Genomic DNA, 27793 nt, shown 5'->3' on the forward strand with positions numbered 1-27793 from the left:
TTTCCGTCCACCCTTCTATCAGCACCAGTAACTGTCAAGTATTTCCTAACAGCATTTTCTTCATGTCTCATATCCTCTGCCAATATAATGCATTGAGAAAAGTCTTACAAATTAAGAACCAGGTACAAGAGCAGAAGAACAGATTTGTGTCAGTATTACTTCCATGAATTAACGAAGAGCAGTGTTTTGTGTGATGTATTTTTTCTGTATCTCACATACTCCAGTCTCAAACAAACCAATTACTCTAAAATTCAGATGTATAATCCCAATAGAGTGGCACAGTAATCTCACCTTCTAGAACCAAAGTTATAAAAAACTATTTCTAATTTCAGTTAGCATCTAATCACCAAGTATAGGTTGCTTAGGTCAATTTCTAAATTGACTTGAGACTTCCAAGTTGTCCTGTTCAAATCACTTTCTATTTATAGATCTGGTTTAAAAGTGGCTACAGCAGCACATATAAAGAAAAAACTGTTTAGTATATGCTAGATGCAGTGTCACATTACATTTTGGAATGTACAGCTGAAGAATACTACTGAAGCAAGTTAGACATACAGACAACTGTAGTTATTTCAGAATAGCTACAAAACAAGAGGTAGACAGATCACCACTATTACTTTTACAATTCTGCTGATTTGGTGAGCTGTGGATGTCTCATGAAATATTGGAAATACACTATGGCCCAGATCCAAATACAAACCTAGAAGAATTGTTGATTAGCTCTGATGCAACAGAATCGCATTCTATACTTGCACTAACACTGAGAGCCCTCTGATGATGAACCTTCTTCGCAGATACCTCTTGCTAGCAAGGTAGGGAAGAAAAATAAGCAAGGTAAAGGAAGTGAAAGCATGGTTCAAAGCAATTCAACACCCTTTGTATCTTCACTTGAGCACCCTTTTTATATTCAAGCTTCTTTAACCTAACCAGTAAATACATATTAAACAGAATTCAATCAGGTTTCACAAATGAATTTCTAAATGTCTAGTTTAATCTACATTACAATTATTTATTACCAGTGTGTAATTGCTGGTAACTAATCAAATCCCCTCAGCTACTAAGCTGGTATTAGTCAAGAGGTTGCACAGAAAATTAAGCAGCTTTTGTGCAGCTCTAAAAGACAGCTGTGATCAGGAAAACAACTTGCTTATTTTCTTTGCTAATGGCCTCAGCCTTCCAGAAGCAATTTGCGTTGTCAATGAAGGTTGACAGAACTGTGACAACCTGCAACAGAAACTCTCAAATACTTCATGCATCTTTAATTTTCATACTGAAACCTGGAACAGATATCACTGTTTATGTTGAGAATCACGTACGTGTGAACTTACAAACTGTTACAAGTGCTGAAAAGCCTTTTAAGAACAGTATATTCATCACATTTGGAAAGCAATTCTCCACTGCAGGTCTACTACTTTTTTAACCTGATGATTTTTAATTGAAGGGTTCTTACACTGTCATTTATTATGAATGCCCAGAAATGTTTCATATTGTATCTGTTATTTTGTGATCACCCTGAACAAAGAATGAGAAGTTGACAACCCAGTAATTTATGTAATTTGAGGCTGATCTAAGGCCCTACAAAAGAGCAATGAAAAACTGAAGCACAGCAAAACTGGTAAACGGCATGTCAATTCACTCTATCTTTCTGCTTCAACTGCTATATGAGTGGTCTACTAGTGCCTAGTATTAGCATGGGGGTTTTTGGCATATCAGCATCCCTACTTCTTGCTCAAAGTATTTTGTGATTGGAAAGCATTTACATAACACTGTTTATTAATCAAGACTTGAGTCAAAACAGACCAACACCTTCTGTTAATATTTGTGTTCTCCACCATATTTCTCTTTGAAGGTAAAGAGGAGAGAAACAGTCCTCCCACTTCTGTGGCCTTTAATCTCAAACAGCAATAGAGAAACATACATTAATGACTAGTTAGAGTAATTATTTTACACTAAGACCTCAAAAAGATTGTCTCTTGCCTCTATCACACTGTGCCACAGAGATTTTGGCCAAATAAGATTAAACTAGAAGAGTAATAGAACAAGAGACTTAGAGGAGGAGCAATCAGGTACTACCATTTCAAAACTTGAGAATAAACAACCCATCCTTCTCAATACAACAGGACATGCAAGAAAGCACAAGTGGATACCATCTTCAGAAAATTATTCACAGAACCTGCATTTTAAGTCCTGATCACTAGCTGTTGTTACAAACAGTAGGTGAAGCCTTAACACCCCATGTTCAGGCACAAGTCAGCTTCAGTATAGGACAACTTGCACACTTGAAGTTCACAATTTCAGTTGAGAGGTGCATCTCATCCTGAAGTGACAGACAATATTTTCATCACAGTCTTAATCATAAACGTGGTGCATTGTTCAGTATGGATCTGGAAGTATTTATCACATGAGCAGAAAGGGGCTAAATAAATGAAACTCAATCTACTATGGTAGATATTTCTGCTGTTTCTACATTTGCCTTTCATTTAAAAAAAAAAAAAGTTGTCCTCAAGTCTCAGCAGTACTTACCCCTCCCGCTCCCCCCCACTTTTCCTTTTTCCTCCCCAAAAGGTCTCTGAATATAAATAGATACTAAAAGACACATTTCACAACTGGCAATAAAAAAAGGCCATCTCATGCTATTTTAAGATTAACTTGTTTTAAGTAAAACAAAGGATGAGGAAAACTAGCAACATCTTAGTTTGTTTTTCAATTTGAAAACACAGGAAAAAAAACATTCTTTCAAGTTATCAAAAATCAACACATACATGGAGAGAACATCAAATGGCTTTGAAAGCAAACATGGTAATAAGACACCTAAAGCATGGGCCACCATGATCATCTGGAAGATTAACATAATTAAAAAATATATTCTTCCAGCAAAAAATACAGACTGCTGATCAGGAATTAAAACGCATTCCTATCAATTTCTAATTGCAAACGAATCTTTTTTGTCTTAAAACACAACCTGCTACCATCTTTCCCAACCTATGCTTTACTAACAAATGCACTACAGAAGCTGTTTAGCCAGGACTCCTTCAGCAAAGCCTAAAGGACCCTGTGGGCAATAAAAAGCCAAGGCTATGAGCAAGCTTTCAGTAGCAGAAGAATTCTCACTAAGCACAGCTGCAGTACATGCATGTGGAAACCATCCACACAGAAAGGGCAAGATTATACCAGAGAACCACCAATGCATGACCCCACGAAACAGAAGTCAGTGCACTTGTGCTATATTCAGTTGACAAAGAACTTCCTTCTTACTACTCACCAAGTATAGATTTTTACCTGATTAGATATGTTTCACCTCCCAGACAACTCAAGTTCAGGTGAATACTCCAGCAAATACACTGGGTCAAAATTAGTCACCCGTTATTCTGCCTAAATGTGGCCAAGAAATAGAATGAGAAACATGGCAGGTACACTTCGTGGTGCACTCTCTCACCTTTACTGGGAGAGAGGGGGAAACAGATTAAATGAACAGAGGACTTGTATGACACCTTTAATTAATTTGACAGGCATTCATTCTATAAGCATGGGAACCTCACGCTGCCAGTAAATCTACCACACACCAGCAAGCATTCAAAAATCAGCAGGTTCACACTGCCCAGAAGTTCTAGGTATCAAAACGGCACAGGCCAAGAGCACTGAAAAGGTGTGTTTAAAAGGCAAACTCCCACAGAGTGCCCATCAATCAATAAAGGCTCTTCTCAGACATGCAGGAGTTTAATTTCAACTATAGACATCGCACCTTGGTTGAATAAACAGAACCTACTTGCAGCAGGTTTATTCCCTAAAACATGAAGATACCTAATACTGAAAACAAGACAGAAAAAAAGCAAAGCTGAAAACACATTCAGAGTAAAGCAGCACAGTACCATGAACACCTGATACACCTGTTTCAGGGATACACCTGAAACAGTTAGGAAAGGTTTGTGTACACATAGGTCCCTTCCCCAAAACACGCCCCTGCACCTCCCTCCCATTTTCTGCACACAGAGTAACAAAACCATACCTGGATCTTTTCGCCCTGGTTTTTCAAAGCGTCTGTCTCCCCTAGAAAGGCAGAATAGAAGTTTCAAATGAGGTTTGAGAACTACTCCATTCATTTTAGGTATGAATTTTGGTGTGTGTGTTTTTTTTGGCTTGGTAGTGGAACTTTTTTATTTAATAATTTTTTAAAGTCAGACCTGTGGTTGCACACTGGAACAGGCTCCCCAGGGAAGTGGTCACTGCACCGAGCCTGTCTGAATTTAAGAAGAGATTGGACTGTGAACTTAGGCACATGGTCTGAACTTTTGGGTAGACCTGTGCGGTGTCAAGAGTTGGACTTGATGATCCTTAAGGGTCCCTTCCAACTCAGGATATTCTATGATTCTATGATTCTGTGTGGACAATATCCTTAAAGATCCAAATGACAACTGAAATTCTCAGGAACACCAATACACATGTATTCATTGGCAAATAAATGTGTTTTGAAACGTGGTCCTAAGTATCATCAACAGAACAGTATCAAGATTAAAAAAATGAACTGAATCCTTCAGAAATCCACATATTCACCCCACAAGTTACTGACTTCCATTTTAGCTCCCATAATGTATATTCTCTAAGCAGTTTCTTCTTCCCAGGAAACTGATAGAGAACCAATAGAGAAACACTTTGGCAAAGTGCTCTTTAATTGTTCCTAAGTTTCTGGAAACATTACTGTAACAGCTCCACCTTAGAAATTCAGATGCTCCATTCGTATGCCTGAGCAACTGTCCTAAAATATTTTTATGAAGTCAAAAGGCACAAATGGAAGCTCAAAAGATGTATATACAGAACTTTAAGGTCTAGAGTTTTCTGTTACCTTTCCTCCCAACTCTGTGATCTGTGCATTTCCCTGCCCCCTCCTCGCCCAAATCCACCCTCCACTTCATCAAAACTTCTTTGGTAGAAACCGCTTTCTCCTCGGCCTCTGCCTGAAAAGACAAAAAAAACACAACTGTTTGAACAAATAGTAATAGAAGTTGAGAAAGTCAGGTAGGTTGCCCTTTCCTGGTATCCCTGTGAACTAATCTTGCAGTCTTAAGCCCCAATAAAATCTGAGACAGAAGGGAAAAAAGAATAGACTCGAGAACAAGTCTTATACAAAAACTCTTATCAAGAAGCACAAGATCAGACTGAACAGGAAAACAATTCTGTAATAAATGCTATGCAGAAAAACACAGAACATGTACTTACCCAACAGAAACAAGGATGCATTGGTCACAAAACATCCACACACGTGTACTTCACAAACACAAAAATCAGACAGCTTAACAGCAGCATCCAGTGTAAGGGTGCTATGTGGCAGATGTACTACTACTATCAAGGCTAACAAGGGAGAAGGAAGCTTCACCAGGAGCAGCAGGAAGAAAAGAAGAATCACAGGATGGGTATAGCAAGACAACACGAAGAACCCCAATAGCTACAGAACAAATATTTGCATCGTCACTTTCTGAAGAAGTGATTCTCTGTAGGTGGCTATCAAGTATCAAGCCTCAAGACAGAAAGTTACAGAGGTATCTTCAAGTGTAAAGCATCTTGAAGCACATCTTCAGTGTTTGGTTTAAAAAAAAGAAAAGAGAAAACAACACCCCCATACCCCCAGAGCTTCAAGGTAACTTCCAGCATGGGTTACATTACTGGCTGTGGTAAAGTTTCCAAATCTACAGAAGATTACAGGCACTGCTCTACAGACTGCTACAGCAGCAGAAGTGAGAGTTTTTGATTGTTTGTTTTTCAAGTCAGCTAACTTACCATTTCAGGGATCCAATGGAAAGAAAAAGTGAAACAAATCAATCAGCTAGTTGTCAGGATAATTTCTTGCCTACATATACATGCAACCCCTACACAGCCTAGTCCAAAAGCCTAAAAAGCACCTGACAAAAAGAATTCTCGTCTGTAAAACTATCACAAACCTCAATCCTTTCACGCTTCCAGGCTTAAAGAAAGCAAACACCTCTAAGGATGACTGACGAACCAGGCCCACAATCTGGAGTAGTAAGACAAGACAGAATGATCAAATGAAGCAGGAAATAAACACCCTGAGAACAGATTCCAGTCTCTGTAGTCTTCTGAAGAAAGTAATGGTAACAAACTGCTTAATCTGAAATCTGAAGACTCCAGGATACAAGAAATTTAAGGCTTTTTTTTTAAATGACACTAAAAATATTTTTAAATGGAAATCATTAAGGCAGCTGCAACAAATGTCACTACTACTCTATAGAAAACCTCTTGCAAAAAGTTTCCTGCCAGATAGCAAGAGAAAAAAATAGGTGCTCAGATATGGGGAAGCCAAATAAAATCTGTCTAATATTCATCCTTGTGCTTCAGAAAGGGGGTTTTAAACATCCTGTTTGAACAGAACTATTAGGTTTCCTAACACCAGAAAAGCAGTTCAGTGGTGGAGCAATTCATCACAGAGATGTGTACTTCTTTGCCACTGGGTCTTAGGGGTGCTTCAAGTTCACAAACCCAGATGAAGAGTGGATGAAACTTATGAAAGAAATATCTTGATGTTAACTAAACACAAAGACTACATCTGGCTCAGGAAATGCACTGAGCTGCATATGTCTGGAAAGTGAGCACTTCTGTAATATTTCACCTTTGTATTTTTATGCAACCATAATCTCTTGTCAAGTCACCTGCTTTTGGATGTTACAAGAGACAATTATTGAGTAAAATGAATCCCTATCTGACTGAGCATTTCTGTTCTGTGTAAACTCAGGTGGATGCAGAGGAGCCAACTGAGCACTCAAGAAAAGAGAATAAATTAGCATCAGACCAGTGCCTGTACTATTAACAAATACCTTCACTAGGGGTTTTCTGATACTACAAGGTTGACAATAAAGATGAGTGCAAAGACACGATATAACACCAAGAGATGCACAGAGTGTTTATTCAGTTAAGGCATGATGGGTCCCCTAATATCCTGTGACTCTCCACAGATAAAAAGCTAAAGGAGTTTTAAGCATCTCTCGCAATAGCACCTTTGTCTAGTTTCCTCACTACAGGAAAGCTCTCTTCCTCCTTCCCACATAAAATAATGAAGTGAAAACAGCTCACAAGAGAAAGACACAGGCAATCCGAGCCAAAACAGAATTAAGACAGATTCAGCTCATCTCTTTGAGGTAGCAGAAGTTTTAAGTTGCATGCTTTCCCTACAAAAGCAGATGTCCTTTTCTGTTCTCACAGTGAAAGACAGCAACATTTGTAGTGCTCCCCTTACATCTGAATGCATGCCGATTACTAATATTGGACACAAAACTAGCAGGCAGAAGGCTAGCAAACGAAGGCAAATGACTTGAATAGGGGAAAGAAAAGCATCAGAGTTGTTTTAACTGCAGGACAGCTGATGTCAGCTTTGCAGGTACGTGAAAAAACAGCCTGCTTACCCCTCTCCACCCACCTCTCTATGACAAGGTTCACCAGTATTTCAGCTGGGCTCAAGCAACCACCCGAACAGTTGGAATTAAAAGAAAACTTTGGAAAAAAATCCAAACAAAACCATATGATCACAGCAACTCACTTTAAGTCTGTCTATGGACCAGTGGTACAGATACCATGCACTACTGGGCAGTACCTACTGAAGCCACTTCTGTCCTGGCCGTGTTGCCACCCACCGCCACCGCTCTCTTGCGGGGACACTGCCCAGGTGTTCAGCCAAGCACACGTGTACCTACAGCAGGAGCCAACTAGACCGCTGCACGAGAGCCACGCTGCACTGAAACAGATTCTGCCAGGCTACAGGAGACAGGTAGCTGTGTTGGTGAAGTCGGTTGCTCAGCAAGTAGATTAAGCAGATGACCAGAAAGCACACACTGGGACATGTAATACTGATATCAGAACAAAAAATATAAAGCCAGCAGTGAGGATGAAACCACACATAAGCACACTGTTTGCCACACTGTGCCTTTTCTGTTTGTGGATAATAAATCTAGAACCACGTGCTAATTTTAAATAGCATGCCACTTACTTCCAAGAAGTTGTCTGGATTACAGGGAGCAGACTTTTTGAATGTACATGTTGAACAGGAAGTATTGAATAAACTCGATAAACATCAATAAATCCTTCCAATAAGAGAGCTGAATAAAGCAGTTGTGTCATTTTGACTTCAGTAATTCCTTTAAAACCTCAGCATGAGGACCTCAGTCCACTGGATATTGGAATCATAATAGCCAGAAATAGATAACCCAAAAAACAGACAGGTCTTAATTCAAGGAAGACATAAAAGACAAAAGCAAAAGGGCAAGAAGCAGTACAGTCATTTTAACTGTCATTATAAAAAAGCAATGCAACAAGTAAGTTTTTAAAATCATTGGACAACTGGAGTTCAGCATCTACTACCAGAGTTATACAGGAAGAGCAAGATAGTTGTTGATCAATTGTAGCTGTTCAGGTATAAGTGAGAAGTTTCCACTTCAGCACCATTTGCATGCTTTTGAAGAAAACAGCAAGGACAGATTATAAAGGGGAAATGAGAGGGACAGAGCTCTAACGGAAAGCAAAGCAGCCTTCGTAATGGTCTTAACCAAAAAGTAGATCAGCTGCAAAACAAGGTGGCTGTAAGCTTGCAGCCCATTCCTGGGACTACTTAAATCCCTTCTCATCTGAGGCTCTTATTCACGAATGCTGACATTCCAGTCCCACCAGCACAAAGCATGGGCTTAACTGCACACCACAGGGAGCTCCCAGGCAAACAAGTCAATTAGGAACAAGGTCACGTGCGAGTGCTTGGCTTTCTTTGGAGAATACAGCTTCAGAACTGAATCAAGAGCTTGGAATTTATGTCTGAACACAGGACACGCAGTATTACCAATGGCAGTTCGAAACTGCAGATGGTTTCAACAGTAACACCAAGCTGTAATTCAGTGTATGGTCAGTAATATTAAACAAAAATCACACTGCCTGCCACATGGTAATCATCTTCACACCAGCTACATGCAACCACTGTCATGAAAACAGGGGATGACTACAGAGAAGGTATTTACAGAGTGGTATGTTGCAGCATTAAATGGCAGCAAGTAAAGTCACACTTAGGAGTTCTAACAAGAACCTCTGATAGAAGTTTGTTTGTTTTTCCCTTTTCACCCATCTTTGTAACAGAATCCCTCTCCCAAACACTGACAACTCTGTGATTTGTGCCTCAGTGAGAGAACTTGACAATTCTAGTTGTACGTGCTAGTTCCTCCCTCAAGTTACGGTTGCGCAAGTCATTTCAAGACAGTAAGCTTGTTTTGGTAAAGCTGAAGAGGAAATTCCGTCAGCAACAGCTTTGCTGCATACGATGATGCAAAGCGTATTAAAAGTACCAGATAACCTTTAGAATCCAGGCAATTTTGTATGGCAATAAAGAAAAATGTTTTCCAACTCTTAAGTGAGGCAATTCATTCTGTGAACAAGCTCTGAAAAAATATCCATGTCCTTTTCATTGTAGCTTGACAAAACAAATGCATTTAAAGCTTGCTGTTTGCAAGCCACCTGTTACTTTCACAAGGTACTCATTATTAGGCCTAGGCTGAGTATTTCAGAAGTACCTGTTACGAAGTCCTCAAATAGAATAACATTGTGTGAAATTGTTAAGAATGTAAAATTCTGTCTCAGCAGAAACCCTGATATGTTCACTGAGATGGAGAAATTTGGGAATACTCACCATGCCTAAATCCCAAAGCTAATTGCTTATGGGAAGAGTGAACAAAAAGTTGCAGTGAGGATCAAGGGAAGAGGGAAAGCTCCTTAATTTATTTCAAATGGTATCAAGAATGGAAAATGAATGAGGTAAAGTGGAGAAGCACGTCCTCTACAGCTCAGCAGAAGATAAGAATGACAGAGTAGACTAACTAGCACAGCATGTAAAGAATCGTAAAATGAAGAAAAAGATGAAGTGAGGATGAAAACAAAACTGAGAAAAAATCTGCAGAGTTCTTGAGATAATATTTCTTAACATATCTTAAATAAGTATGAAAGCATCCATATTTATGCAGTAGAAGCTTTCAAACAGCCTTAGCGATATTGCATAAATTTTATAACAATATTGCATAAATTTTAAGTTTCGTCTGCAAAAGTGTAATGAATCAAACTATCGCCAGACAAAATACCCTCCACACAGACATTTAAGTAATGCAACTTCTGGATTAGGAGCCATATCCTGCCACCTTTAACCCTGTGACCTCACTGAAACTAGTAAGAGCAATTAAAAAACCCACTGCTCACTGTGTAAGGATAACATTCACAGTTAATGGTAAAGACATGAAAGAAAAAAGAAATTTGGAAAAATAAAAAAAGGGAGTTAGGCAACATAGTGTTTTAATAATCTTGGAACTAGAAAGCACACTAGTGGTCAGATGATCTCAAATCACCAAATTTTAAACAGCGTTCACTTCACTTGCAGAATTAAGCTTTAAAGCATTTAGAGAAAAATAGCTAAATAAGTATTCCTAGGGAGAGCTAACCATGGATAGTAACAATGAGTAACAATGCAATTTGCACATTCAGGGCACACAGCAAAAAAAAAAACAAGCTTGCAAACATAGAACAGAAATAACAAAATACACACATAATAACAAAGCACAGATAAGAGTTTACTCCCACATCTACTTATGCACACATCCCCCCTCTTTTTTTTTTTTTTTTAAGAAAGCCCATAGCATTTGGACAAAGATGGCGATAAATAAGGAAGGCAAAGCCATAGGGCATCGAGACAGCTTCATTGAAGCTTAGATGTATATGCCTTGGCTGAGAAACAGCCATGAGAGGGGACACAACCTACAAGATATAAACCAAGAAGGAAGCATGATTAAGCTGTGAGAACAGAAATGAGAGAACAAATCAAGTCAAAGCAAAATTTCGGTCAAGCATTTAGATTATGTATGAAAGACGTCTGAAGATGTTACTGAGAACATCACCAGTTAGGGACCTTAAAAATTAAGTTAGAAAGGACCACAGAAGAAATCTTACTGAAGTACCCATAAGGACAGGGGTTACATGACTGATCACTCCTGTTATTTTCAAGCTAGTAGCTTCTAGTATTCTAGATGTAACCAGTCACATTCATACGCAAAAAAACAGAACAGTGTTCGCAGCAGAACACACATTGAAAGGGAACTGCCAAGATAAATTCTGGGTTTAACATTTTGTTTTCAATCTAGCGATACTGCTTTATTGCTTGAAGACATTTTCTCAATTCATTTGCAAACATTTGAAGGCATCCAGGCTTAGACACTGACTAGTCATGCACTAAGACAAATTTCTGCCAAACAAATTAAATTAGGTCTTTCCATTACCTTTTCTTTTATTCTTGGCATGTTAACAGACAAAAGTTACTATTCAGAACACTGAACAGCACCTACTTCAATCTTAATGTTTTAACTAGATTTATAGATTCTTGTCTCCTTCCCCTACAAATTTGGGTTTTATATCTTTATTAAAGTCATTTCTAACCATTCTGAACCAATTTCCTATTCCTTCTCAAAACTACCTTTCCTTTTGCTTTCCACACCCAATTTGATGAAGACACATAACAGGTACCACTCATTAAGGTGGTGTGCAGAACCATCACTCAGTATATTCATTCTTTGAATCCCTTCCAGTATGATGATGTTAAAGTCTTAAGGGAAAAAAATGGGCATGAGAAACTGGCTATTATTAAGCTTCATCTAACATCTTTGAGAAGCTTTAACCTGGATCACCTACATACATTGCAGCACGCTCCACTAACAGCTCACCTCGACCTCTAGAGGAACTTCGACCTCGAGGAGCCCCTACCACCGTTCCTCCTCCACGTCCCGTCAATCGCAGGACAGCGGCACTGTTTACAGACATCGAGAAATTTCTCTGCCAAGAAGAAGAAAGAGCCAAGGTGAGATTCTATTACAAAAGAAAACTTACCATTACACAAATTTAGCTCAATACCAGCTCTGCTTTCCTTACATTTATTACACACACTACAACTAACTAATATTGAAAAGGATTCCTTGGAGCCATTAGCAGCAGTAGCAGCCCATAAAAGAATCTTCACCAATATTAGTTCTTCCCAGTTACTTACCTGAAATTTCCATGATCTAACGGTAGCAAGTGAACATCTACTGCTTTACTGGATAATTAGGCTCATTAGAACATCAGTAGCTTTATACACTGCCATTCAGATGCAAAGAGTGACTGATACTTGCCTATACTTCACAGCATTAGTAACAATTCTAAATTCCCCTCTCAAGCAGAAGAGTAACATGCACAGAGCAACAGACTTGAATAAAATTGTATTTACAGCTTCTATTTTCTTTTTGTAGAAATAAGTCCTTTTTTTCCCCCCTTTCTAAATGTATCACAAAAGTAACTTGTTTTGCGGAGAACTCAATGTCTAGGCTTCCGAAACTTAAGTGATGCTTATTTTAGTAAAACAATGAACACAAGTGAAATTCAACTTTGTGTAAGTAATAGCCGAAGAAAAAGCCCTTTCAACAAAGAATGGATAATTTTAACCAAATCTGACCCCATTCTCTGAGCACAAGTAGTTGGAAAACAGCCAGAAAGCACGCTCAAGAAACATTTACAAGCAAATCTGAATTCACACACTCTAAACACTAGCTGTAAGTAACATACAAAGGATCCCAAACAGTTTTCTGTGGCTCCTTGACATAACTCAGAAGAGGCAAATTGCTTACATTAACTCATCTTAATTATTATGACTTTGAAGATCTTCAAAGAATAACGAGACAAGCAGTTAGATTCTATTTAAAATCTAAATAGGTAACATCAAAGCCAACAGGAACCTGAAGGAATTTTAACCTATTTCAGAAACAGGCCTAACTGCTTGGTATGTTCTTTCTACAGAGTAAATCTTCCTTCAAGAGTTGGTAGCTAAGTAGATTTGAGAAAAACCAACTATGCATAGCAAAACAGCAGGGTCAGTCTCCAGTTAGTAAAAGTCAAGTCAGATTTATTGTCTCTTAAAATTTAAAGCAATCATTCCAACATTAAGTCAAAATGAAGCATCTCAATTTGCCTCTACACAAAGCACCACCTTTCCTGCTGCAGATACTTCTTTTTTTGTGGAGCAATTGAATTTGGAATAAAGAAATCTACTGTTGGTTTGTTGTTCCCATGTGTTTGTTTTTTAAAGCCCTGACCACTCATGAACTATTTTGTAGCACAGATTAAGTTACTAAAAGCAACACATGCCAGCTGTGGGCTTCCATGAGGAGACACCATCCCTCAAAGCACATTGAGCAGCTAAACAAAATTCTTGACCTTAAAGTAAAGAGAGCTAGAGAGGAGACACCATTCAGAAAAGTCCTTTGTTTACAAGAGCTGGTAAGCTGAGTAGCTGATAATGAAGACAGGAAAACAAGATACCATCATTTCTCTTGATTTAAAAAACACACAGATCAGAGGACTGCTCCAACTGCCATTTGTACACATAGTCATTTCTTCAAAAATGAAGAATTGAAATTTTCTTTTAACATCATTTAAAAATCATTACTTACGATCACGACTAAGCACTGTTTCTGTAAGTAATGATCTAATTTTCTTCTCCATTCATCTCTAATTATCTTGTAATTTTTTTTGACATGAAAATCTGGATGCCAATACAAACACAGATCAACTTGGATGTTTAAGATGAGCAATTTTCTGGCTTTCACTCAGACCTAGATGAGTTTTGACAGCTGATCCAGCTATAACTGTATTGTGGAAGTTTCTACTCATCTAAAGCATACACCACACCTACAGTTTACATCTGGTATTTTACTACAGATAGAACTGTAAGCTATTGATCAGATTCATTGTTTTGCATAAGAGTTTCCTTAGTTTTTCCAATGCCTTATTTTACCAATAAAACAAGATTTTAAATTCACTTTTTTTTCTCTGCCTAAACTCTGAGCAAGTTCTCCCCAACCCTCTACATGTGGCTTGCTGTGGTGAAAATGCAATATTCATAAAGTCCCTGACTATATTTGACATAGCAATATTACAGTAAGTAACATAAAACATAGCCAAAAAAGAAAACCCTTCTGCTGATGAGTATATTACACAGAGAGCATCCATCCCTGACACTGCACACCAAAGGGCAAAGTTGCCCCCAAACATAGGCTCAATTCATTTTTTACTAGTAAATGGAGGATGTTCCAAGAAACAGATATAAGGAACAGAATCCATTTACAGAAAAACAAACCTCCATGATGTTTAGCAAGCACTTGAAACTCCCTTACTGCACAAGCAAATTCTCAGACTAAGACAACTGAATTCCTTCCTAATATAAACAGGAATATGAAAGAAAAAAAAAAAAAAGGACCATACGCTGCATATTGCCAATGATCAGTGATGGAAACCTCAGAAACCTCTGTAAAAGCAACCTGCAAAAACCTTCACAGGACAGGTTCCTTGGAAACAGACTCCAGGCAAACCTATCATCTCATACACTACAACTCAGTATAATGTGAATCAGCTGGACTGTTAGCTCACCATCCTCATCACCAGGTGTAGTGGGTTTACGTGGCAAGGTTTTGGTAGCAGGGGCCCATAGGGCTTCTGTGAGAAGAATCTAGAAGCTGCCCTATGTTAGATAAGGGCCCTGCCACTGGCCAGAGCCACACCAATAAGCAATGTTGTTTGTGCCTCTGTGAGAGCAGATTTAAGACAGGGGAAAAAACGCTGCCAGAACAGCAGCTGGGAGAGAAAGGAGTGAGAAACAGCCTTGCAGGAGCCAAGGTCAGTGAAGAAGGAGGGGGAGAGGTGCCCCAGGCATCAGAGCAGAAGTCCCCTGCAGCCTGTGGAGAGGCCCCTGGTGCAGCAGGCTGTCCCCCTGCAGCCCATGGAGCACCATAATGCAGCACAGCTCCACGCTGCAGCCCGTGGAGGAGCCCAAGGTGGAGCAGGTGGCCCTGCAGTGACAGAGGCTGCGGCCTGTGGAAGACCCCTGCCGGAGCAGATTCTGGGCTGGAGCTGCAGCCCATGGAGAGGGGTCCATGCAGAAGCAGGGGGTATGGGGGGAGCTGCTGCCTGTGGGGGACTCAGGCTGGAGCAGTGTGCTCCTGAGGGATGGACCCTGTGGGACGGACCCATACTGGAACAGTTCTCGAGGAGCTGCTGCCTGTGGGAAGCCCACGCCGGATCAGTTTGGGAAGGACCCCATGTGGAGCAGGGGCAGAAAATGACAGAGAAGGAGCAGCAGAGACAATGTGCTATAGACTGACCACAGCCCCCATTCTCCCATATTGCTCGGGGGGAAGAGGTGGAAGAGGGCAGATGGGGGAAAAGGCGTTTCTTGTTTCTTTCAGTTCTCACTTCTCTAGTTTGTTACTAATAGGCAATAAATCTTACTATCTCCCTACTCCAAGTCTGTTTTGCCCATTACAATAACTGTTGAGTGATCTCCCTGTCTTTATCTCAACCCTTGAGCCCCTTGCATCATATTTTCTCCCCTTTTCCCTTTGAGAAGGGGGAGTGAGAGAGCAGCCATGGTGGAACTCAGCCGCGCACCCAAGTAAAACCACCACACCAGGGAAGTTGCTTCCCAAGGAAGAGATAAAAAAAAAAAAACAAACAATTCTGTCCAAAGTGTATCTTGATAATGCAATGGGGGATATTTTGGTCACAAGTACCGACTACTCTTAAATTTCACAGGCCTGAACAAATTTTAGGTTAAATTCATATCGTTTTTATGATCTATCATTGAAGTCTAGATAGCACAAGTATCATCTCAAGCTGATTTAAACAAGTTCTTTCTGGACATACTACACACATACACACAACTAAAACACCGCTGGGAGCACAATTCTCAGTCTCCAAGTGAGAATTGTTCTGAATCCAAGGCTAGAGTTATTCTGAAAGGTTCTACTAAGCATAGCTATACTGAAGTATTTGTGTTCTGATCACTGTCCTCCATGAGACTCCAAAACCTCTGTTCCTCAAGTTTTGATATGACAGTATTAGCTTCAGTACTCATGGAAGAAGAACAAAGGTGTTTTAAGCTCTCCTTTACCAGCCTTAGCTGAAAGAGCCTTCCTGTGCCACAACTAGTACCAAAGCTGTTCATATTCACCTCAAGATTGATTAAACATCTTCTATACATCCTTGATGATTAACATTATATCACATGATACAAACACCAGGAATTTCTGATAGCTTAAATAATGTTGTTTGCCTGGCAACTCAAATCACTAATGAAAGGGAAAAATGATCCAGATTCACTTAAGAAAAAACAAGATTGTTCCCATCTTCAAGGTCCTCAGAAAGCATTAAAAAGACTGTCTTAAAAAAGGAATATGGACCTCTTCTTTCAGAAGACTACTTTTGTGGAGACTACAGAGCACTGTTAAGCCTGGCATGAAGATTGATGTATAATTAAAAGTGAATACAAGCAGTAGGAAACAGCAACACTGTACACCAACTCGTCACAAGCTTTCAAGGCTCATGAAACATGGGGAACTGCAGCAGAGCTCCACCTAAAGGGGGCTTACAAGAAAGCTAGAGAAGGATTATAATGCAGTGTAGTGATAGGACAAGGGGTAATTCATGGCTTTAAATTAAAAGGGTAGATTTCAATAAAACATTTCTTCCTAATAGCTAATTGTGAGGGTTCTAAGGCCCTCAAACAGGTTGCCCAGAGTTGTGGATGCCCTACTCCCAGAAGCACTTGAGGCCAGGCTGCATGGGGCCTGGGCAACCTGGGCTGGTGGGAGATGTCCCTGTCCATGGCAGGGGGTTGGAACTAGGTGGTCTTTAGGGTCCCTTCCAACCCAAACCATTCTATGACATGATTCTAAGATCTTATCCCTGAAGCTCAGAAGCACCTGTCACCTCCATCTGTACCCAAGAGGCTACTCAGCACACTTTCAATAGCATAGCCTTACACTTGATTATCCCTCTTGAATACTATCTCGACAACGACCAGAAGTCAACATCCCCTTTGACCGTAAGAGGCTTGTAGTTCACTAAAGGACTCCACTGTGCATCAGCAAAAAAAAAAAGTCCTAAGTTATTTAACACAAAGGTTCAAGATTTTGGTGTGCTACTACTCTGTATGTGGATGACTATTTCCTGGGCTCACTACCACAATTTCCTCCGTTCCCACTGGAGAATGGGAGATGGGCTAAGATTTCCCTTAGAAGCATATCCTCAATCTCAGCTGCCTTTTAAGACTACAATTATGTATTCACCTTGTGAATACACTATTGTGTATTCACAAGAACTTAAACATGGCTGCTGATTAAAAGCTGAACTATTAGCACCCTATGTCAGAGGACAATATACTAAAAAGAAAAGAACTATAAACCAACTCTGAAGAAGGAATTCCAGAAGAGGTAAAGAGGATATGCCAGAACACCAAGTCACAAAGATGATGAAAAACTCAGGAATAACAGAGCAGCATAGGGCAAAGGAATAAGGATGCTCTGAAATCCTAAGAAAGTAATACCATCATTCCCCAACTCCCTGCTAAAAATCAAATTCAAATTGCACAAGTCAGTAAAAAGCACCTAGATTTCTGCTATTAGAAAACCAAAACAATGAGAAGCCACAGAATTTTGAAGTAAGAAAACTAAACTGTAAAGAAATGACAAACCAGAAAGCAATCATAATTTCTGAAAGCCATACTGAAGGAATCAATTCAGAGTCAAAAATCAGAGGCATTTCGACAGGGAAGGGTAGACAGTTTTCCTTGCGAGGAATTGGCTTGAAAGTAAGGGCTTTCAAACTACTTAGACCAGCCATCCTTGAAACAGTCTTGTCATGGACTACCTGTTCTCACTCTTGTTCACCAACTAATTACAGCTACAGAAACCAAACAAGATGCTCACATACGTAAGTTCACATTTCTTAAGAAGGTGCTTAACATGCAAAAACTTCAACTCTTTCCCCTAAGACCAAAAACTAAGTTTCAGAATTAAAATACTTCCCAGAAAGTGGCTCCAAATTTGTAGAGAAAGTTTCCCTTACCAAAATGCTGTGTACTTTAAAAAAAAAACATAATTCTCAAAAGATGATCCTAGATGTAATGAGTCGTTCTGACATCTACAGAACACTCTATGAAAAATATTTGTTCACATTTAAAGTAATTGAGTATGACTATAATTTAGATGCTATGCCAACACAGACTGCTTTCAGAATCCTTTTCCCTGACTGAAGTCTACCGATCTCAAATCTGAGGTTAAAACTAATTTTATGGTTTTTCAGAGGCATACTCATCATTTTGCTTTTACACTAATGACAATCTACATATTAAAAAAACAACAGTATCTCTCTGTAAGGATACAAACCTGTTCTTCTTCTGTAAAAGGTACAAGTGCCAGTGGTGGCAGGGGCTCCTCTTGTAAAATAGGCAGAAACTCCTTATCCAGAAGGTCTGAAGGTATCTATATGAAAATTAAATAATAGGCAGTTACTTGAAATACCGAGATACTTTCATTTCAGGGATGATGCCACATACAGTATAAAAATTCTTGCATATATCAATGTCAACTCTCTCTGTCTACCCAGTACAGCAGTACTTTTAGTAACATAATTGGTGTAGGTGTAACTTCATTAGAAAATTACTTCCCCATTTAAAAAAAAATGTACAGACAAAATAACAAAGCACCCACCACCTACCAACTGAAATATCTACAGCACCAAGATCATATACAACAGAATTTCAAATTGTACACCAATTCAATTTAAATCTGAACCAAGTGAAATTTTATCTGTTTAACAAAGAAAAGTGTTGCTTTTCTAAGTGCAGTTTACACTTATATCCAGACTTTCATTTCAGTAGATTAGCAGAACTACCATATATAGCACAGAGGTTGTATTTGATTGAAAGACAGTATTTCTAATTTAACCAACAAGGAGAATGAAAAAACAGTAAAAAGAAACTACAGATATAGATTTATTAAGCAAAGAACATTGATTATTATTTAAATTAAAATAAATTTGAACCTTAATTCTTTTGATGGCAGGTCCATGAACAGTTGTGAGCTTAAGCACATGGACAAGAAGCTACAATCAGTGCCAAGTGAACTCTAGATATGCCAGAGAACTCTGTTTCAAGAACACCTAGTTCACAATACTGGAGTAGTCGTTATGGACCTAGGACAAATTTAGTGGAAGCAAAGCAACTCAGTGTTTTGGGATTTTTTTTTTTCCCCATTTGGGTATATGCTAGCAAAAGTCTGCTTTCAATCATGTTTTCTTTTAATCAGAGATGCAACTTCTCCTAATATTCAGCCAGCACCAAATGCTGATGACAATGAAAAGAATTAGGGTTCAAGACACAGCTTAGGCTTAAAAACAGTGAATCTAGTAGTTGACTACAAACTTCATCAGGAATCCTTTCAGTCTCAATAACTAGAACCACTCAACTCCATAGAAACATATCAAAAGACATCCAAATTGTCTGTTAGAAAAGCATGCCGTGCTCTAATAATAACGCAATAATAACGCCCTTCTGGCACACATGCATGTGGAAGAAATACTCTTTTGGACTATTAATGACCATTGGTGAGCTTCCAGTAAAAGAACACTGATTCAGAACAACTTCATAATATGCTAACTGTAGAGGTCTGAGTATCATCTGATAGCATACACTCTGCATGAAACAATGACATTTGACAAGCTGACTTATTCAAGCATTAACATTAGTGTTTAAATCACAACTTCTCAAAGTACAGCAGGATAATTCTGTATGTAAAAACACAGCTTTAAGCAGTAACACACTTACCAGCTTCTGAAAAATCTTTGACATTCAATGCCCTTGAATCTGTGTATAAGCAGAGCAGGGCCCCCAGCACTGTATGAGAATGTCAGCACATTCATGGTAGGGGAAGAGCATGGAGGTGTGCATGCACATCTATGTGCAAAGCCAAAGACGCAAATTGAAACAACTTCTTGCCATCCCTCCCTGACTTGAGGATAAGGCTCTTGGAGAGATTCAGACTTCCAAGTCACTATGTGCCTGCTGCAACAATAAACCAATCTCTGTCACCATCTACATAACAAACCAATGTTTACAAATGTGGCATGTATGACTCATTTACCTGAAATGCCCTCTGAAATATGACTTCTGTATCATGGAGAACCTCATTTGTAATTACACCAGATGCAATTTCTTGACTTTTTATGTTTTTTTAAATTACATGTGCTAGGCTGTATTTGTGACTTGAGTCCCAGAGAAGAGAATGGACTGAGGACAGCTGACTGGGCTGGTTACCTGCTAAATCAAACTGCTTTAAGTGAGGGTAAGTGGGGACTCTGGCCACTTTTTTTTAGGCAATTTGCTAGTATGATTTATTGCCCAAATTTCATGGTGAATCAGATAACTATTTTAACTATGTTAAATGAAAACCTACCGAAACAAGCCAATCTGAGTAGCTGCAAAGAGACTTTAACCCTCAGCCACCTGTGGCAGCACATCTGAATAAGACTTTTTCCTCAGGGTATACAAGAATTTGCCACTCTGAAGTGGCAAAAAGAATTAAACATAATGAATGCAGTAAGAGTGGATCAAACGAGCACATGCCCACAAAAAAATCAGACCTCTTCAGTTCTTTGCCAAGGGATACACAATTTCTGTGTCCATAATCACAAAATACACATAACTATCCCTAATCACAAGTCTGTGCACATACACACATCAGGCCTTCTTCCTCTTCCTGCTTACCTTATTATCCTTTAGAAAAAGTGCCAACATTTCTTCTCTCCCATAGCGATAGTCTGCTAGTTTGTACTTTGGCAGAGCCGGAGACAGAGGAGGGGATGTCACACTCCCACCACTAGACAAAGCTCGCAGCCTAAAATAAAGCAGAAAAAGCAGTGAAAATTGAATTGAGAAGAATGCATCCTCAGCTCTATTATACTCTCTGCACATTCAGAGATTTGGACAGAAAGTAAATCCAATCCTGAAAGCAGAACAAAAAACATTTACTAATCTAGCTTCAAAACACAAACTTACTGCTTCAACAAGAAGAAATACAGTCCCTCATTTTTCCTGCAGCCAAAAGAGAGAAAATATTCCCAAACTCTTCTTCAAAAAATTCAGTTAATCCCCTGGAGAACTCCTCTATGCTGACTGTGTAGTGAGCTAGCTACACCCCTGAACCCCTTAGCTATTTCCACTATGTGCATAAAAATCAGTTTTATGATGCATCTTCCATAGATAAATATCGACAACAGCTTTTTTGGACTCCTAGTTCACAACAATAATTCTTACCACACTAAGGACAGCGCAGGAAACAATCTATTTTAAGGAAAAAATTCAGATATTTAGTAAAGTTTAATACACAGTAAAAGACAGCAAATTTCACAGTGGAGTTCATTCCTCTGTCATTGCAGTTACTACTACTCCAAATTCCTTTTGCAGTAAGCAAAATTAATAGCATTTCTCACTGTGTTTCTCTCATAGTTGCATGTTTCAGTATAAAAGCTGTAGTAAACATAGCTACACTTCCCTTCTGAGACATTTTAAGCAATAAGCTAACTTAGGACCAAATTCAGTATTTATCTGTCATCATATGTCACATAGGCAAGCTACTCAACCACTTGCAGGTAGTATCTTGCAGTTATGTCATTGATCCCACTCAGATTTGTTTCATTCTATACAATCATTTATTCAGCTAGCCAGCCACCTTCTATTTTCAAGTCTGAACAATGTTCTACAAAAGGATGCAAGTCAAGAAAAAAGAACTAGGTCATTTTTCTATGCTATCCTTTCACATGCATTTTAAACAAGTAAAACAATGGAAACGACTTCAAACAATTTCAAAGTTCTTGGAAGGAAAGCTATCTAAAATATTGATTCAAAAGCCACCTTTTACCTAATTACTGAAGCATGCTTTCTGGGGGTTGTTTTTGTTTTGTTTTTGTCCTTTCAACTGCATAGAAAGGAAATCTACAAGTCTAACTAGTATATGGTTTTTTGTTTGGTGCCACCCAGTGGCAGTTCCTTTACACATCACTTCCAAATCAAAAATGCCTGAAGAGACATTATTCAGAGGATTAGATGGATCAATGTAACGTTCAACTCCAATCCAGATTAAGCGTGACCTAGAGCTTCACTATTAAGAAGTGATACAGCAGCATACATGACATACCTGAGTATACCTCAGCCCAAAATAATTACAAATCTTACAGGAGTAATGGAATAAAATTGTAAAAAGCAAGAAGCACAATAAAGTATAACATACTTTAATAAATAAACTGCTTTTCAAATGAAATGGAGACTGAAGTCCTTCAGTATAACACACCAATCAAATCACTGTTAAGAAGGGTTTTTTCTTTAAAAAAGTTATCCCCCCTTTTTTTTTTTTTAATATAACTTTGGCTTCCTTCCATCAGTGAATCCAATCATGTTTGTTACACTGAAGAGCACTTCAGCATAAGCTATCTGCCTAGTGGGTATATTTATAGATAGTGATAAAGTCATTCTTTAACCTTCTTTCAATCCAAGACAATAGACTGAGCTCTATTGTCATTGTTTTCTGAGCCACAAATCATGTATTTTTAATACCCCACTTTTTTTTGTGAATTATCTATCAAAATGTCAGCGAAGTGAATATGTTGTTCCAGTAATAGCCTTACCATGTGCTACACAGCAGTTATACTTCCTATAACCACTCCACACATTTATACACCTAAGGATCCCATTACTCTTCAGAAACCACACCAGCTAAAATTCTTGTTTGCAATCTCAGTCATTAGCAATTTAAAAATGTAACAAGCACTGGAAACTTATCACACCTGTGCAGTTACTCTTAAGCAGAAGCCAGGACATGTCAGACAAGCTGAAAACTTTCTACATCAGTATCTCTATACAATGCCATGGATTCCCTTATTGCAGCTTTTCAATATAAAAAGGGGGCTTATAAAAGCAAAAACTTTTTTGTTCAGTCCAATAATGACAGGACAAGGGGGAATGGTTTTAAACGGAAAGAGGGGAGATTTAGATTAGAGGTTAGGAGGAAATTCTTGGCTCAGAGTGTGGTGAGGCACTGGAACAGATTGCCCAAAGAAGTTGTAGATGCCCTATCCCTCGAGGCATTCAAGATCAGGTTAAACGAAGCCCTGGGCAACCTGATCTAGAGGTTGGAACTAGGTGATCTGTGAAGTCCCTTCCAACCCAAGCCATTCTATGAAAAAAGTTTGCTTACATACAGCGTTCAATCTACTGATGACAGTGTACAAATTTCCCTATTAGTATGAATCACATGGGAAGACCAAACAAGAAGAAAGCTATCTTCCTCACTTTGTATTCCTCTGAAATCATGAAAATGATTCCTCTGCCAGTACTTGGTAGCAACGTGAATGGAATGCACAACCATAACAAACTCATTTCATACACAAAACAAATTTTACAAATGAAGGCTAACTTTATAATACCGCTTTCAGCAACAGGTCAGGGACTGTGGTGAAGCAGTAAGGAACAAAGGCATTATATCCCATTCAGTCTTATAATCTACCCAGTCCCACCAAAGGACTGAAGTCCATAACAGTCTTCAAAAAATTTAGGTAACGTTCTTGAGTCACATAAAACAGTAAAAAAGACTCACCATTCAGGCCCAAAGTTAAGTGTCTGAGTTTCTGCTGCCATTGTTTCTTGTTCTACTCCTCTTTCTTAAAAGTGTGAACCTGAAAAATAAAAATATTTAGTATGAGAACAAGATGAATACAGTCCTCCATAAACACTCCAATGTGCCAAGCCCATGGCAGGTGGGTTGGAATTAGACGATCTTTAAAGTTTTACCAACCCAAAGCATTCTACGATACTGAATTTCTTTCCAATAAAAATATGCCTGGTCATGCAAAAAAAAAAAAAAAAAAAAAAAAAGGAAAATCACTATGTTTTTTTGTTTTTTTTTTTTTGTTTTTTTTTTTTGTTTTTTTAAATAAGAAATCCATTCCAGCTAACACAAATTAATTTACAAGTATGGGAGCAACTGCATCAAGATCTCTTGGTTCAAATTCCTCTTAGCAGCTCAAACAGGTCACTGGATCAGTGGGGTCCAAGGAAACAATTTGTACAAGCAGCCTCTTGTCAAATCAGTAATTATCACAAGACAACCAAACATGGAGAATTTGATGTATAATCCTCTCTGTGAGAGCAGTAATGCTTAATTAACAGAATTGCAGCTTCCTGACAATAATAAGAGGATTAAGAACACTAGAATTACAGCAAGAAAGATTGGCCAGTTGACTGTCAGAGCATTCAATAAGTTTCCAGTGTTCATTCTTGAAAAATAAGCCTCCTAAAGATCGAGTATAGCCAATGCAGTGACATCCTCCAAAATCTGCAAGCAGATGATAATATTTTTACTTTCTTAGATTTATTTAGCTTTATTAAGCAAAATATGCACAACTTCAGACATCAGATACTCTCACTCCTATTAGATAGGTTCCTAAAGCACCTAAGTGAAGGTCAGCTCAAGTTCCTATATACCAGGAGTATATGGACAACAGCAGACAAAGCCATACTGGATGGGAAGGTACAAGACCAAAGCTACGTGGTTCTCTCTTTGAGAAGCAAGTCCAGCCACATTGTTGTGAAGCAGTGGCTTTTGCAGTAAGAAAACAGCTCCTCTTTCCTTCCAGCAACAGCAAAATACAAATGCAAAGAGGAAGTCTTTGTTTTTAATATCAAACTCACTGTTGCTGAAGCCAGTACCTCCCTCTCCCCTCTCAAAAAAAAAAAAAAAAAAAAAGGATTTGAAGCATTACCTACAGAAACTGGTTGATTAGACTTCAAGAGCCATAAAGACAGATGGCAGGGAGGGAGCTTTGCTCTATCAGAATTCTGTTCCTTAATAGACCTAAGGACTAAATAAGGAGCTTGGTAAGTTCGTCTGTACTTTGCATGAAAATGTGATGGAAAAAGGCAGATAAAGGCAGAAAGGGCATTAGTTTCTGAAGAAGAGAAAGACAGAACTGAAGTAAGTAGTTTTCTAATGTATGTACTGCTGAAGTTACTGTACTAAAAAAACGCCTAAAAATTAACAGCCTGAAATTTAAAAAGTCTAAAAAATGCTCAAATTGCTTGGGCAGACCTCACCAGATCTTTTGGGTACAGACATTACAAATAATTGCAAAAATATTACAGACATTACAAAAAAAATACATGAGCTAAATGTTTGTTTGGTAGGTTTAAGCTGCAAGAAGTTTTGCAATTATTTATGCTTGTAATAATTTGCAAAAAATACAAATGCATGATACTTCTACGTAACAAAATGGGATCATCACTGCTTCATGCATCAGAAGGTAATACAGATTAGAATCAAAGTAAGCAGCTAGTCTCAGAGGCCTAATTTGAGATTATTTTCATCCGCCTTTTTTGTTTTAAAGCAGCCAAAACTCATTAAGACACTGAAGACAAATGCATTCATCAGTTCCCCAAATCAAACTTGAAAGGTGAAGTCAGGTGACTAAAGAAGATGCACAACAGGCACCCGTGAAAACACTGTGGGGCAGTTCAAGAATACCATCACGCACACGTTGGAAGAGAGAAGCCCCTGACAACCGCCAGTAGTGCACTGCTGCGTTGAGTGGACATCTGTCCCATCGCATCCTGCAGTGCCTGTAATCCTTCTGCTGGGGAGGGTGGAGGAAAGGAGCTTCAAGACCAACCCATGTGGATCACCAGAGAAGCTGAAATCCTTAGCTCCTAACACTGAAGTTAGTGCAGCATCAGTAGTACAAGACAGGCTAGCACTGAATGTTAAACTGCAATGAAAACACAGCTGAAAAGCATCAGATAAAAAGATAATGAACTAAAAAATGGTTAAGAGCAGTTTGCTAGTTATGGACCCCGTGGGCCCTACCCCTCTTCAGCCTTCTTCAAACCTGAAGTTTCTTTCTCTATTAGACTCCTCAAAGACTGCTAGTCTCATCCCACTGTGCTGCAGAATAGTTTCCCTTGTCCTTTTGACCACCACAGCTTCAGTTTGGGAACCAAAGCATGGTGGCTTCACTGTCTTCCCTCTATCACGTTTAGGTACATTACCTTCTCCCTTGAAGTTAAGCCTGTAAGAATCTTGAATTGAAAGCAAGACATCTGTAAGTGGATGAAATTGTAGCTGAACAAGAGAAAAAAATAACAATAAAAACACTCAGATGTGTAGAAGATTTGAGGTTTAACAGGTGAATTTACTCTAATAGGCAATATTACCCAGAGATAAGACATGCATGGAAGAGAAATTACAGGCAAAGCAGCACTCTTGAAAAGGAAGCACTCTGGAAACAGATACTGATTTGGGAAGAGGGGGCCAAGATGACACTCAAGAAAGCTGAGATGCCAAGAAGAGCACACTGAGCCATGTCAAAGCAGACAAGACAGGGAAAACAAAAACTCTGTGCTGCTGCTATCGACTGGTTCACAAAGTGGCAGTCAAAAGCTGTGAGCATAAAAGGCAAAGTGGAGAGGAGCCTCTGACAGGGACTGCAGAGCACCCGCAGTCAGCAGGTTAAGGAGAAGCTGTCCTAACTGGAAAGGCAAGTTGGGATGGACCACGCGATGCTCACATAGAGCAAAGAGTCAGGGTGGAGCAAGAAAAAAGGTGAGGGACTAAGAAACACAGGACCTGATCATTTTCAGCTATTTTGACCAAGGATCAGGTCTTTGTCTAGTTAATTCCTTAGAATCTAAACGTCCATGTAATAATTAAAATGTTAATTTGGGTCTTTTTAAAAAAATCTACTCTGTCTCCTTACTCATCAAGGATGACAAATTACAAAATATGCATACATAGCTATTATACTTCCTCCTTGCTATAATTTGATGAGGTTTAGCCCCTTTTTGAACTGCAACAGTTTTGTAAATTAAGATATTTTCCAACTTAATGGCTACTGATTGAGGAATCCACACAACCACAGTTTTTAGATGGACAAAGAACATACAGGGAGAGTTTTAAGTCAGAACAAGAAATTGAGGCCACATTTGGATTAAATCCAGTTAGTATCACTGGCTGGGCAAGAATACTACCTGAGGACTTCCCACCACTGCTCCGAAGAACAACTTTTTGGTCAAGATTTTCTTCAAATCAGGTCAGTCCTTGACCAAGATGCCAGTGCAACCCTACCAACAGTTGCAGCTTTCCACATCAGTGGAAAGAAACATCATAAACTGGAATTCCTTCCTAAACTGGAAGCAAGACCACGTTTTCCTGGGGCAGTACTGCAGCCACAGACTGGCTACCAGCACACAGGACTGCAAAAAGAAATCACCAACCCTGGACTGGCCAGAGGAAAAAACACTGGTTCTACCTTGTCAGCAGCTTAGTGCTCTGGAAGTCAGAAGTCCATCCACTGAGCACACACAAAATGTAATCCAATAATGTTAAGCCTTTAAGTGGCTTTCCCTCGCAATTAACAGGTGGTAATATAGGTAGAGATGTTTTTATCAGCAACACTGATTTCATCGGTTTGCTTTACGTACAATATTTTAGTAAGCTTGTGTTTTTTATTATTATTATTCAAGCTTTCTACTTAGGATCTGACAAATCTATTGAAGCTTACACAAGTATTTGCTTCAAACAAGTTCGAACTTGATTCTATCAGATAGATTTGTGTTAAAACGCGTAAGAAAATATGTCAGTTCGAAAATCTAAGGGCAGTTTTACAACTATTCTGGCACATTTTGGCCGTGAGCTCTATTTTGTTAAAACATGTAGCTATTTAACAGCTATCTAGGCAAAAGGCTGCTCTTCAGAAATGTTGAAATATTTGAACTACCATGTTCTCCAGACTTTGCACAACCTCTGGATTTTACACAAAAACAGTCACTTTAAAGGCTCATCCTTACTTGTGGGTGCCTGAGTTAAGATTT

At 38.9% G+C, this 27793-nt stretch overlaps 1 protein-coding gene across 11 annotated transcripts in view; it reads right to left on the reverse strand.

Moving 5' to 3' along the window:
* GIGYF2 (GRB10 interacting GYF protein 2) overlaps positions 1-27793 on the reverse strand; it is a 78659-nt gene that overhangs the window by 42698 nt on the left and 8168 nt on the right. For all 11 annotated transcript variants that reach the window (XM_084529325.1, XM_084529319.1, XM_084529323.1 and 8 more), the window contains 6 exons: positions 23529-23607; positions 20645-20774; positions 18267-18362; positions 11739-11847; positions 4841-4952; positions 4007-4047 (listed from right to left, as the gene is read on the reverse strand). In XM_084529325.1, the coding sequence (XP_084385451.1) occupies positions 4007-4047; positions 4841-4952; positions 11739-11847; positions 18267-18362; positions 20645-20774; positions 23529-23569 (529 nt within the window). In that variant the 5' untranslated portion in view covers positions 23570-23607. The remainder of the gene's footprint in view (positions 1-4006; positions 4048-4840; positions 4953-11738; positions 11848-18266; positions 18363-20644; positions 20775-23528; positions 23608-27793) is intronic.

This window comes from Aythya ferina (assembly GCF_964211825.1).
Source record: "Aythya ferina genome assembly, chromosome: 9".
Classification (NCBI taxonomy): Eukaryota; Metazoa; Chordata; class Aves; order Anseriformes; family Anatidae; genus Aythya; species Aythya ferina.